Below are 12,079 nucleotides of genomic sequence, written 5' to 3'. Positions count from 1 at the left end.
TCTGAAAACTAGGTACAACCTCTTACTGCTTGAAAATCTGTAAGTTGACAATTTTGTATGGACCCCAAATGATGTTATAAATATCCAAATGGCCAATTGGCCAAATGGCAGAAGAAAAATTCTGCACTCCTGACATAAGGATTTGAATTGACACGATTTAGTCAAAGAAAACAGGGCAACATGATTACTTCTTTAGTCCTAGAATAATAGATTTACCACAGCAGGGGATCATGAAGGCTATCTTGCTCAAATGATTTATTTGCTTAAGGTCAGAAAATAAGCCCTAAAACTAGAATTTAAAACTGGGCCTCTAACATCTCTAATACCTAATTCAGAATTCTTTCCAAATTATTCTGCTTGGTCTTGAAAGCAGAACTAAAAACAAAGAATGGTAACCCCAAAAGAAGCAAATTGTGCTTGATAAAAGAAAAAGCTTCCTACTTGTATTCAAGTTATTCAAAAGGGCTGGTATGAGAGAGTTTCCTCCTTCACTGGAGGTCTTCAAGCAAAGGTTGGATGGTCTCTTGTCAGGCCTCAGTCAAACAAAAAACATTTATTAGGTGCCTGTTCCATGCTAGGTACTACTCTTAGTGCTGTTCTAGAGGAATTTTTTGTTGAGGATTACTTCTATAGCCTTCTGGTTGGTCTCTGCCTTAAGTCTCTTTCTACTCTCTACTCCAAATCATCAGCTATCAAAGTGGCTAACTTAAAGCACAGCTCCAACCATGTCACTTCTCTGTTCAGTAAGCTCTAATGGTTCCCTATCACCCTCAGGATCAAAACCAAAATCCTTTCACAAAGCCTTTCACAATCTAACCCTCTTCTACCTTTCCAATCAGTGACACTGGCCTCCTTGCTCATCCTTGCACAAAACTTCCATTTCCCTGCTTAGTTCATGTTCACAGGACATTGTCCATGCCTTAAGTCTTTCCCTCCTCATTCCCCTTTTCCTAGCTTCTGTGGATTTTTAGAAGTTCCAAGTATCCCACCTTTAACAAGAAACTTTCCTAATCCCGCCCCTTAATACTAGTGCCCTTCTTCTATTGATTATTTCCAACTTAGCCTGTACATATTTTATGTAAATCATTTCTATGTTGTTTCCCCTAATTCTTACCATATAGTAAGTATTTAATAAATGCTTATTGACCATTAACTGAGGTTATGGTTGGATTAATGGACCTCTGAAATCCATTCTAACTCTGGGAGTCTGTGATTAAGTGAAGTCATGTAACTTTCTCTACACCTTTGTGCTGCCAGACCAGGTGGTTTTTGTAGTCTTGAAGGATTTATTTTAGAGAGGGCCCTCAGTTGCATAATGAATAGCCAAGAAGGTAGGCCTTTTCCATGGTTCAAAGGATCAGCTGAATTTGGAGCCCATGAAACTCTTCCCTCTAGAGTAGCACTCTTTCCAAATAAAGAACAATCTCAGGATCAGTTTCCAGTTCTACTTCTTTCCAGTACCCAGATGTCCAATAATGCTAGAAACTAAGCATTTCGTCCTTTGGTTGTTTCCCCTCTAAGCCTAAGCAACCAGCCTCAATCCAACCTCCACTGCACCTTTCTCCACTCCCTCCCTATATGATAGCAATCCAGCTAAGGAGCAATTCCTGCTCCACTCACAGGCCTCAATAGTTCTGGGGTTCAGTAGTTATGTGATGAAGACTAGGGGCAAGAGGTATGGGACTTAGTGTCTAATTGTAAATGGGAGCAAGGAGGAGGACATGATGGCAGGTCATGATGGTGGAGAATCTCAGCAGTCAGTGGTAACAGTGGCCGAGAGCTCCTGTATTCGCCAGGCACTACAAGTCTTGCACAGGATATGACCATCCAATGGGTAGCAGCCCTGACATTCTCCCTCTGATGATAGCAACAGTCCACATTCCTGAGGGAAAGAAGGAAGAGAAAGGGAAGAAGAAAGGACAGGGAGACAATAAAACCTCGCCATCAGGCAAGATTTGCTTCCCCTGCTCCCAGGATCCCCACAGTGCCTCCAACTATATCTTCCACTTTCTTCCCTAATCTCACCACTCTCTACCTCGTTCCCACCTATTAACACTCCATCCCAGTATGTGCCCCCTGACCTCGCATTTGTAGCAACCAATGTGGAAACTTCGATCAAGGGCAACAATCCTCACAGTCTCCTCTTGCCCAGGTTCAGGCATAATAGCACCACCACACACAGAACATCGAGGAGCAAATTTCCTGAGGGTAGAGTGAAGAAGGGTAGTGAGACAGGGTAGTAATAAGAAAAATGGTACCCAGGGAGGTAGAAGTCAAAAATCACAGGAAAATAGCATGGATTGGGGAGAAATATTACTACAGATAGAAGAATGATAGTTAGAATGGCATAATGGAAAGATATCATCTTGAGGTCAACAGACCTGGGTTCAAAACCACTTTCCATGCTAGTAGACATTTCACCCTACTTCTCTGGGATTTAGTCTGCTCACTTGTAAAAATGAATAATTGGACTAGGTGGCTTCTCAAATTTTTTCTCGTTGTAACATTATATGATTCCTATAAATGGGGTAAAGATTTGGAGGAACTGGCATAAGTCAGGGAATGGTGTTGTTTAGACTACAGGAAAGACTAGGGGGCAGAGGGAGGAGATGTGTCAGTACCTGTGGAAGTCTTCAATACAGTGGATCTGGCTGGTGGCATCCACCGTGAAAGGAATGCCATCAAGACCTTGATGACATACAACACAAGTAAAGCAACTAGGGTGATAGGCTTTCCCCATAGCCCGCAGAATGCGATCCAAGATAGGCTGGGAGCACATCGAACACTTCTCTAGGGTAGCCTGTCAAAGAAGGAACAGAATAGCTCCCTTAACTTTCCAATCAAACTCCATGCCTGAGTCTGTGTCTATACTTCCAGCATCTCATTATCTTAGGATTTTCCCCATTCCCCACTTAGCTCCTAGACCCCTCCAAGGGAATAACCTGAAGATCCATATCCTACCTGGAACAGACTACAGTGCAGCTACCAGACCTGGCTTCCCTTGTAGATTAAATTATCTACTTCCCTATCTTGGCAATTCTTTCTGATAGCAAATCTTCCTTCACTCTAAACACTGACCTCTTATCACTTACCACATAGCAGCCTTCGCAATATGCCTTTCTTTCTATTGCATAGAAATGCTGGCCCCGAAGCTGAGTCCTGCATGTGGAGCAGACAAAGCAGCCGACATGGAAGACACGATCCAGGGCAATAACTCCAGCACCATCCCCTACTATGTCCTCTCCACAACCCCCACATCGGCCTAAGGAGCAAGGCAGGGGGTCAGGAGAAAGGGAAAAAAGAGATTCAATTTAGTCTAGGGAACACCAGAACATCTCTGCACAATTCTGAAAAAATCCAGATGATTAGACCCTGGCTCACCAAAGTATTCCCCACTGGGTGGATGGTTCATGTCATACACTAGCTTCTTGGTTAGTCTTTCCAGCTCTTCCTCAGGGGGATCTCTGTTGGGAGCAGCCTGGGGCTATGAGAAGAGGGGACAAGAATGAGGCTCAATCTCATCTGTCCCACTTCTAATTTCCTAAGAAGAAGGAGCCAGATATTGCAAACAACCACATAGAAGTAAATAACAATTCCCATTAAATAGCATTTTTGAATTTCTGTAAGGCAAGTATGATTATCTTCACTTTAAAGAGGAAGATGCAATGAAATGATTTGCTCGATCACTCAGTAAATGTTAAAGAGTTAGAACTCACACTTGTGAGTCCATCCATCTTTCTTTTAAGGAGTTTTGCCACCCCTACTCCAGAGTCACTCCCAACCAGTTCCCATCAGTAACCTAAGCATCACAGTCTCCCTGGCTCACCTTGGATATATATCCTCCTCCTGTTCTTCTTCCTCCTTTTGGGCCAGAACTTCTAACACTCTCCTCTTTGGCCCTGAGCTCTCTCTGCCCCTCATAGGAACCCCCCCAAGATTCAGGCCAGCTGGTGGAAGGAGGGTAAGGAGCTGGAGCTGGGCTAGCGGCTTGAGGCACACCCCTCCAGGACTGACCATACCCCCTCACAGGTTGAGCCACCTTCACCTGCACCGGGAAGGCAGGACCAACCGGAGTGCTAGCTGTGGTATAGGAGGCAGGGGTAGGGCCCCCATAAGATGGGGCTGGGATTCTTGGTGGAGTGGACCCTCCTCCACCCGGTTTCAGGAGAGCCACACGGTTGGGAGGGGGTTGAAGGGGTTCACATGCCTACGGAGAAAGAGAGAGAGAGTGGGGTGAGTAGTATCTACCTCGGCAACCTGCTCTTCCAAGCTCATGTATTAAGACAAACCCTAAAGTCCTGGAATAGAAAAGGTTGGAGACTTGGCGTCTTGTAGAAATCCTGGAGAAAGATTTTCCTGTTCTCCAAAGACATGTGGTTGGGGAGGCGAAGGAGGAGGCCTCTGAGGGGGAGTCACCTGTCTGTTTGGCCGGTACGGGGCACGGTCCCTGCCACTATCCAGGTCAGCCAGCATGCTGCTCAGGGAGTCTATTTCTGCATCCAGACTCCGCAGGTGCACGGCCCCCCTGTCTGGTCGAAGCCCCTATAGTCGGGAAGAGATGGGACAAGGGAGTAAGGAACTTTCTCCACCCTTTTCCTGGGAGCTCAAGCACCAAGCCCACCTCCCTGCTTCCTACCTGTGCGCTTTGGGATGCTCTGGGGCATCTCCCCACGACGGGGGCCAGCTCTTCGGGCCGGCCGGGCCCCGGATAACTGTGCTCTGCTGGGAAATGGTAGGCGCTGGCTACACAGGAAGGGGAGCCAAGGAGCTGGTTAGGGGAGGAGAGAAGAGGGAAGGGGAAGAGAAAGGCAGCAGGACAAGGGAAGGGGGGCTGCTCCCTGCGGCGGAGCGAAGAAGTGAGGCCAGCAAGCAGCCGGGGGGTGGGGTGGGGGGGCCCGGGGCCTGCAGCAGGGGGTCAGGAAGGGGAAAGCGGGGGGGGGGGGGCAGGAACCAGAGACACAGGCTCTCAGTCCCTAGGTCGTGGCTGAACATGCATCCTTACCTGCTCCGGGGACTAACGGGCCAGGAGTGCCCCGCAGCAGCGCCCTTCCCTGGGGTAGCCTGGCCGGCTCTGGCTGTTTCGGGGGGAGCCAGGTGGGGCCAGACATGGCAGGGAAGGAGGCGCTCTCCAGGAGGGGGAAGCGGGGGGGAGCTGCGGGGTCACGCTCTCCCAGCGGAAGCCGCCTCTTTTCCTCCTTCCCCGCCTCCGCTCCGGCTCCAGCTCGGAGAAAGAAGAAACTTTCCGATTTCTCTTTTTTTCTCCTTCACCGATTTTGGGGAGCCACGCCCCCGCTGACATCATTGCATTCCTAAGTGGTGAAGATCACGTGGGGGCCCGAGACTCGGCGCTCTCCCCGCCTCCCTCTTCCCCCCTCTCCGCCTCAGCCCCTCAGACACATGTATGCACTCACGGATGATGTGATTGGAGGACAGCACCAGATGCTGAGATGGATGCTCCCGCGCCAAACGTTGGGGCCCTTTCGAGTCAGAAGTTTACACTGGCTGTTCTCTCTGGCAAAAGGTAGGTTTTATTTAGCAGAGGAGGTTCCAGACAACATGAGACTAAGAATAGGTAACGGGAATGGTAAGTATGAAATAGACCTGCATGTATACTTATTATGTATCTAAGTTATATTTTAATATATTTAACATCTACTGGTCATCCTGCCATCTAGGGGAGGGGGTGGGGGGGTAAGAGGTGAAAAATTGGAAAAAGAGGTTTGGCAATTGTTAATGCTGTAAAGTTACCCATGTATATATCCTGTAAATAAAAGGCTATTAAATAAAAAAAAAAAAATGAAATAGACCTGGAAGAGCGAAGAGTTAACAAGAAAAGTCTTTTTTCTTATTTTTATGATAATAGTTTATTTTCAAAGTACTTGCGAAGATCGTTTTTAACATTCGCCCTTGCAAAACCTTGTGTTCCACGTTTTTCTCCCTCCCTCCGTCCCCTTTCAGCAAGCAATCCAATGCAGGTTGAATGTGGAATTCCTCTGAACATATTTCCACATTTGACTTGCTGAATGAGAAAAATCAGATCAAAAGAGAGGGAAAACAAGTAAACAATGACAACAAAAAGTGAAAATACAAAGCTTTCCTTTGATGCACAGTCAGTCTCCATAGTTCTCTCCCTGGATTCAGATGGCTCTTTCTTTTTTCTTTTCTTTTCTTCTTTTTCTTTAAGCTTTTTTATTGTCAGAACATATGCACAAATGCTTTTTCAACAATCACCCTTGCATATCCTTGTGTTTCAGGTTTTCCCCTCCTTTCCCCCCCACTCCCTTCCAATATATGTTATACATGTTAAAATATATGTTAAATCCAATGTGTGTAAACATATTTATACAATTCTCTTGTTGCACAAGAAAAAATCAGATTAAAAAGGAATGAAAATGAGTAAGAAAGCAAAATGCAAGTGAACAACATCAAAAAGAGTGAGAATGTTATGTTGTGATCCACATTCAGTTCCCACAGTCCTCTCTCTAGTCATAGATGGCTCTTCTCATTACAAGATCACTGGAACTGGCATCAGTCATCTCATTGTTGTTAAGAGTCATGTTCATCAGAATTAATTATAGTATAATATTGATGTTGCTGTGTAGAATGATCTCCTGGTTCTGCTCATTTCACTTCACAGCAGATGGCTTTCTGTCACACTACTGGAATTGTCTTGAATCACCTCATTGTTGAAAGGAACCTCGTCCATCACAGTTGAACATCACATAATCTTGTTGCTGTGTATATAATGTTCTCTGGTTTCTACTCACTTCACTTAGTATCAGCTTATGTCTTTCTAGGCTTTTCTGAAATCATCCTGCTCATCATTTTTTATAGAACAATAATATTCCATTACATTCATACACCACAACTTATCTAGCCATTCTCCAACTGATGGGCGCATCCACTCTGTTTCCAGTTCAAAAGGAAATGGGTTCATGTGCAAAAATGTTTGTGGCAGCCCTTTGTGTAGTGGCAAGAATCTGGAAACTGAGTTTGTTGGAGAATGGCTGAGTAAGTTATGGTATATGAATGCTATGGAATACTATTGTTCTATAAGAAACAACCAGCAGGATGATTTCAGAGAGGCCTGAAAAGACTTACATGAACTGATGCTGAGTGAAATGAGCAGAACCAGGAGATCATTATACACAGCAACAACAAGACTATACGATGATCAATTCTGATGGACGTGGCTCTCTTCAACAGTGAGATGATTCAAACCAGTTCCACTTGTGCAGTGATGAAGAGAGCCATATACACCCAGAGAGAGAACCATGGGAACAGAGCATGGAACACAACATAGCATTCTCATCTTCTGTGTTTTTATTTGCTTGCATTTTGTTTTCTTTCTCAGTTTTTCTTTTTCTTCTTTCTTGATATGATTTTTCTTGTGCAACAAGATAACTGTATAAATATGTGTATATATATGCATATATATATTGGATCTAACATGTATTTCAACATATTTAAAATGTATTGGACTACCTGCCAGCTAGGGGAAGGGGGAGGGGAAAGGAAGGGAAAATTTGGAATAAAAGGTTTTGCAAGGGTCAATGTTGGAAAAATTACCCATGCATATGCTTTGTAAATAAAAAGCTTTAATAAAAACAAACAAAAAAAAAAAAAAGAAAATGGGTTTTAGCATTTAACAAATGGAAAAGACAGATTCCTTAGTGGAACTTACAATTAACCAGGAGAAAGACTGGCAGGCTAAATCCATAGAGGGATTTTGCACCCTAGAAGAGTTAGCTATAAGGAGAAAGACACCATGGGATATGGTGAGAGGATGAGATGAGGAGAAAGACACTAGGAGGCAAATTGCTGTGTCAGGCTATAATCCCAAAAGGGTTTCAGCTAAATTGGCATGGACCATTGACAGATTTAGAAGGAAAATTTAACCTTGGGGTTTGACATAACTTAGATTTCTGATTTGATCCGGCAAGGTGGAGTTACCCACAACCTCCACAGAAGGTGGAACTATAAGGTTGAACTGATCCCCATCAGTACTTTTCCACACACATATATACATATATATATGCACATATGTATTTATACACATATTCACTTATATTTTTACATGAATTTGCAATATGCTCCTCCCCTTCCTTCCCTGTTGAAAAAAATATGTAACAAAAAACAAAACTATCTTCATACACATACAAAACAAATTCCCACATTAACCATTGCTAAAAATGTTTCTACTTTTAAAATTTCACAGGTTCACTCGATCTTTGAGTTTTTCAAAAACTATGCTACTGTGTTTATTTTCTTTCATGTGCTATGTACCTCATCTGTTCCACTGTTTGATCTCTTCCAATTTAAACCATGACCAATTATATTAATGATTACTGCTTTGCAGTAAAGTTTAATGATTACTGCTGTACAGTACAGTACAGATCCAGCAGGAGATGAACCTGCCTATTTAATTTTTAATTTTTCTCTCTATAATGTTGGTATTGTATAAATTGTATTTCCAGTTGTACTCACTTAGTTTTGCATCTGATCATAGGGTTCTTCCCAGTTTTCCACTGGAATTGTCAAGTTCATCATTTCTTAGGGCACAATAATATTCTCTTACAGCCAGACATCATAATTTGTTTCCCCAATAGAAGAAAAGCTTTTTATTAATTTCCAATTTTTGGCTACTACAAAAAGAACCACTATAAATATTTTGTTTACTAAGTCTCTTTTCTCTGGCTCTGATCTAAGATATAGGTCTACTGGTGGTATAGCTGGATTGTGAGGTAGGCGCCTTCTTTGTAATTTTTTGGGCATCATTCTAAATTGCTTTCCAGAATCGCTTGGATCAATTCACAGTTCTATTAGGTATACTAATGCATATTTTTCTTGAATTCCCCTCCACAAACTTTGTCATTTGTAGAGGGGTGAAATTTTGAATAGGTGTACTTGAATCAGACAACTGAGCACTTAAGACTAATTATCTATTCAATATAAGACAATTACTCTATTAGCATATATTTAGATAAATTGCTTTTCTCACAGTTGATGCTGGCTGAATGTTTAGTGTTAAGATAATCATAGGCAAGGATTAGAGGGTGAGATGAGACAGGCCAGAGTCACCTTGCACAGGATGAGGAGAGAATTTGGTGACTTTGGACTCCAGAATCCAGGATAGATCAATGACAAGCCTAGTGGCAGTTTGTCTGCCCCTTCTCCCTCTTCTGTCTGCCCTCACTTCCACTCCTAAAGACCAAGGATTTTAATTTATCCTGACTCTGGCTGACCGAGGCCCTCCAAGGAACTAGCCCGTACTTCATAGTCATTTTTCTATATTGTCATTTTTGCTGGCCTGATGCATCCATCAGGAGTTACTTTAATTTTCACTTCTTTAATTATTAGTGATGTAGAACATTTGTTATATGGTTATTTGCAGTTTGGATTTCTTTCAAAACAGCTTATTTTTATCCTTTGACTATTTATTAATAGGGCCATGACTATTATTCATATAAATTTGAATGAATTCTTTAATTTTATTAGATATCAGATCTTTAGCAGAGAAATTTGCTGCAGAGATATATTTCCTATTTACCTAATGTACTTTTAATTTTAACCAGATTATATTTGTGCAAAAACTTTTAAAATTGTGTGAGCTCTATCATCTGTTTAGTCATGAACCCGTCTTCATCCATAGATATAGATCTGAAAGATATTTTCCCCAATGCTCTAATTTCTTTATGATATGAACTTTTATATCTGTCATATCTCCATGCAGAGCTTATTTTGATGTATACTGTGAAATGTTGGTCTATACCTAATTTCTATCAGACCACTGTCCAGTTTTTTAAGTAGGTTGTTTTTTTTTGTTTTTGTTTTTTTGTCAAATACTGAGTCTCCCAGTAACTGGAATCTTTGGAATTTTCATAAATATTATATTATGTGCCTAATATGTTCCACTGATTAATCTTTCCCCTTTTAACCATGACCAGATTATTTTAAAGATGGCTGCTTTCTAGTAAAATTTGAGATTTGGTACTGTTAGATCCCCTTTCTTCACAGTTTTTTCATTATTATCCTTGAGATTCTTGACCATATGTTTCTATATGGATTTCCTTTTTTTTTCTAGCTCTGTAAAATATTCCTTTGGTAGTAGGATTGGCACAGCACTGTGATTAATTTACGTAATATTGTCATTTTTATTTTAATGGCTAGACCTACTCATAAGCAATGAATGTTTCTTCAGATAGATCTGTTTTTATTTCTACAGTGTTTTATAACTGGATTCAAGTTCATCTTGGTAAACACACTTCCAAATATTTTATAGTTTTTGCAGTTATTTTCAATAAAATTTTTCTTTCAAGAACTTCCTGTTGTGTTTTGTTGATAACATAGAAGAATGTTAATAATTTATAATGATTTATTTTATAACCTTCAACTACTGAATTTCAATAAGCTTAAATTGGTTCATTTCTTTAGGCTACTCTCTAAGTAAATTATTGAATTAGTAAGAAAGCAATTTGTTTTTTTCTGTCTATGCTTATTCCCTCAGTTTTTCATTCTGATATTATTAGTACAGCTATTATTTCCAGTGGTGATAATATTCTTATTCTGTCTTATTGGAAAGGCCCCTATCTTTTTTCTTTATGTACAATGTTTACTTTTAAATTTAAATAGCTATTATTTATTCTATTAAAGTCATTTTTTCCCTTATGCTTCCTAGTTTTTTAGAGAAATTGGTACTGAATTTTGACAAAAGCCTTTTCACCATCTTTTCTTAAAACATGATTTTTATTATATTATCATGATTTATATTATTTATACTCCTTTCTTAAACTAAATACTGCATTTCTCATTTAAACTCAATCTTATCATATATCATATCATATATCATATCAAACTTTAACATTTTTGCATCAATGTTCATTGAGTCTAGAGACCTGTAGTTCTCTTTTTTAACTTTTTTTCTTCATGATTTGGATGTCAAGACCACATTTGTATCATAGAAAGTTATTAGATTCTTTTTAAAAACATAATTATTACAGAAAGTTTGTAATATAGAATTAATGTTATCTGAATGTTTGATGGAAGTACTTGTAAATCTGTCTGGTTCTGTAGTTCTCTTCCCAATTTGGAAGCTTTTTGTTTTTTTTTTTAATAATTTGTTTAATTTCATTTTCTGAGAATTTAATCTTCTTATGAATATTTATTTCTTCTAGGTTATCAATTTTGTTAGCATATAATTGAGAAAATGGTTTCTGGTCATTTGTTTTTTCAGTTGCTGAATTCTTTTCCATTTTTGATTTGAACCTTTTGGTTTTCTTCTCTCTAAAAAAAAAATCCAATTAGTTATCTTTTTAATTAGTTTTTTCTTTAAAAAGCTCTAATTTGGGGGCAGCTAGGTGGTGCAATGCATAGAGCACCAGCCCTGAAGTTAGGAGGACCTGAGTTCAATTCTGGTCTCAGACACTTAACACTTCCTAGTTGTGTAATCCTGGGCAAGTCACTTAGCTCCAGTTGCCTCAGCAAAAAACAAAAACAACAAATATTCTAATTTTATTAATGTTTTATTTGCTTTTCTTTTTATTCAACTTTTCTTTAATTTTCAGAATTTCTATTTTGTTGTTTGGTTGGGTTTTTATATATATATACACAAGTTTTTTTTTACAGTTGTATACTCAAGCCATTAATTTGTTCTTTCTCATTTTTATCAGTGGAAGTGTTTAATAATACATATTTTCCCCTAAGAACTGTTTTAGCTACATCCCATGAGTTTTCATATGTTGTCACATTGCTTTCATTTTCTATTTTGAGATTTTCTATTGTTTCTATAATTTTTTCATTGGTCCACAAGTTCTTTAAAGTTGTTATTTAATATCCAATTTTTAAATATTCCACAGGCCCTTTATTAAATATAATTTTATTACATTGTGATTAGTAAGTGGTTTTTCTATATTTTTTGGAGAAGTCACAATGTCCCAATACATTGACAATTTTTGTAAAGATGCACTGTATAGCTAGCAGTATATAATTTTTTTCTATTCCCATCTAGTATTTTAGAGATCTGTCATTTTTAAGTTTTCCAAACTTTTAATCAGATTTTTTAAAAAGATCTTTTGGCTAA

General features: G+C 39.8%; 1 protein-coding gene across 3 annotated transcripts; it reads right to left on the bottom strand.

Moving 5' to 3' along the window:
* Nucleotides 1-238: 238 nt before the first annotated feature.
* Nucleotides 239-5,320, bottom strand: TRIP6 (thyroid hormone receptor interactor 6). Of its 3 annotated transcripts, none has more exons than XM_031965343.1 (9): nt 5,003-5,320; nt 4,637-4,743; nt 4,417-4,542; nt 3,827-4,207; nt 3,382-3,484; nt 3,093-3,262; nt 2,622-2,800; nt 2,082-2,202; nt 239-1,882 (listed from the first exon to the last, which is right to left on the bottom strand). In XM_031965343.1, the coding sequence occupies exons 1-9, from the start codon at nt 5,106-5,108 to the stop codon at nt 1,751-1,753; spliced, it is 1,425 nt and encodes a 474-aa protein (XP_031821203.1). In that variant the 5' UTR covers nt 5,109-5,320; the 3' UTR covers nt 239-1,750. The 3 variants fall into 3 exon arrangements, with proteins under 3 accessions (XP_031821203.1, XP_031821204.1, XP_031821205.1); XM_031965344.1 differs by having other exon boundaries at nt 4,637-4,722; XM_031965345.1 differs by having other exon boundaries at nt 4,637-4,719; nt 5,003-5,319.
* Between the last annotated feature and the right edge of the window lie 6,759 nt (nt 5,321-12,079).

The sequence above is a fragment of the Sarcophilus harrisii genome, chromosome 4, assembly GCF_902635505.1.
Source record: "Sarcophilus harrisii chromosome 4, mSarHar1.11, whole genome shotgun sequence".
Taxonomy (NCBI): domain Eukaryota; kingdom Metazoa; phylum Chordata; class Mammalia; order Dasyuromorphia; family Dasyuridae; genus Sarcophilus; species Sarcophilus harrisii.
This window is presented reverse-complemented; position numbering and strand designations above follow the sequence as displayed.

Excerpts from the sequence above, each read along its gene's own strand:
- TRIP6 (XM_031965343.1), bottom strand. The coding sequence starts at position 5,108 with ATGTCTGGCCCCACCTGGCTCCCCCCGAAACAGCCAGAGCCGGCCAGG. Across the intron at positions 4,543-4,636 it reads GAGCATCCCAAAGCGCACAG|GGGCTTCGACCAGACAGGGG; the intron begins GTAGGAAGCAGG and ends TCCCGACTATAG. Across the intron at positions 3,263-3,381 it reads ACCCAGTGGGGAATACTTTG|GCCGATGTGGGGGTTGTGGA; the intron begins GTGAGCCAGGGT and ends CTTGCTCCTTAG.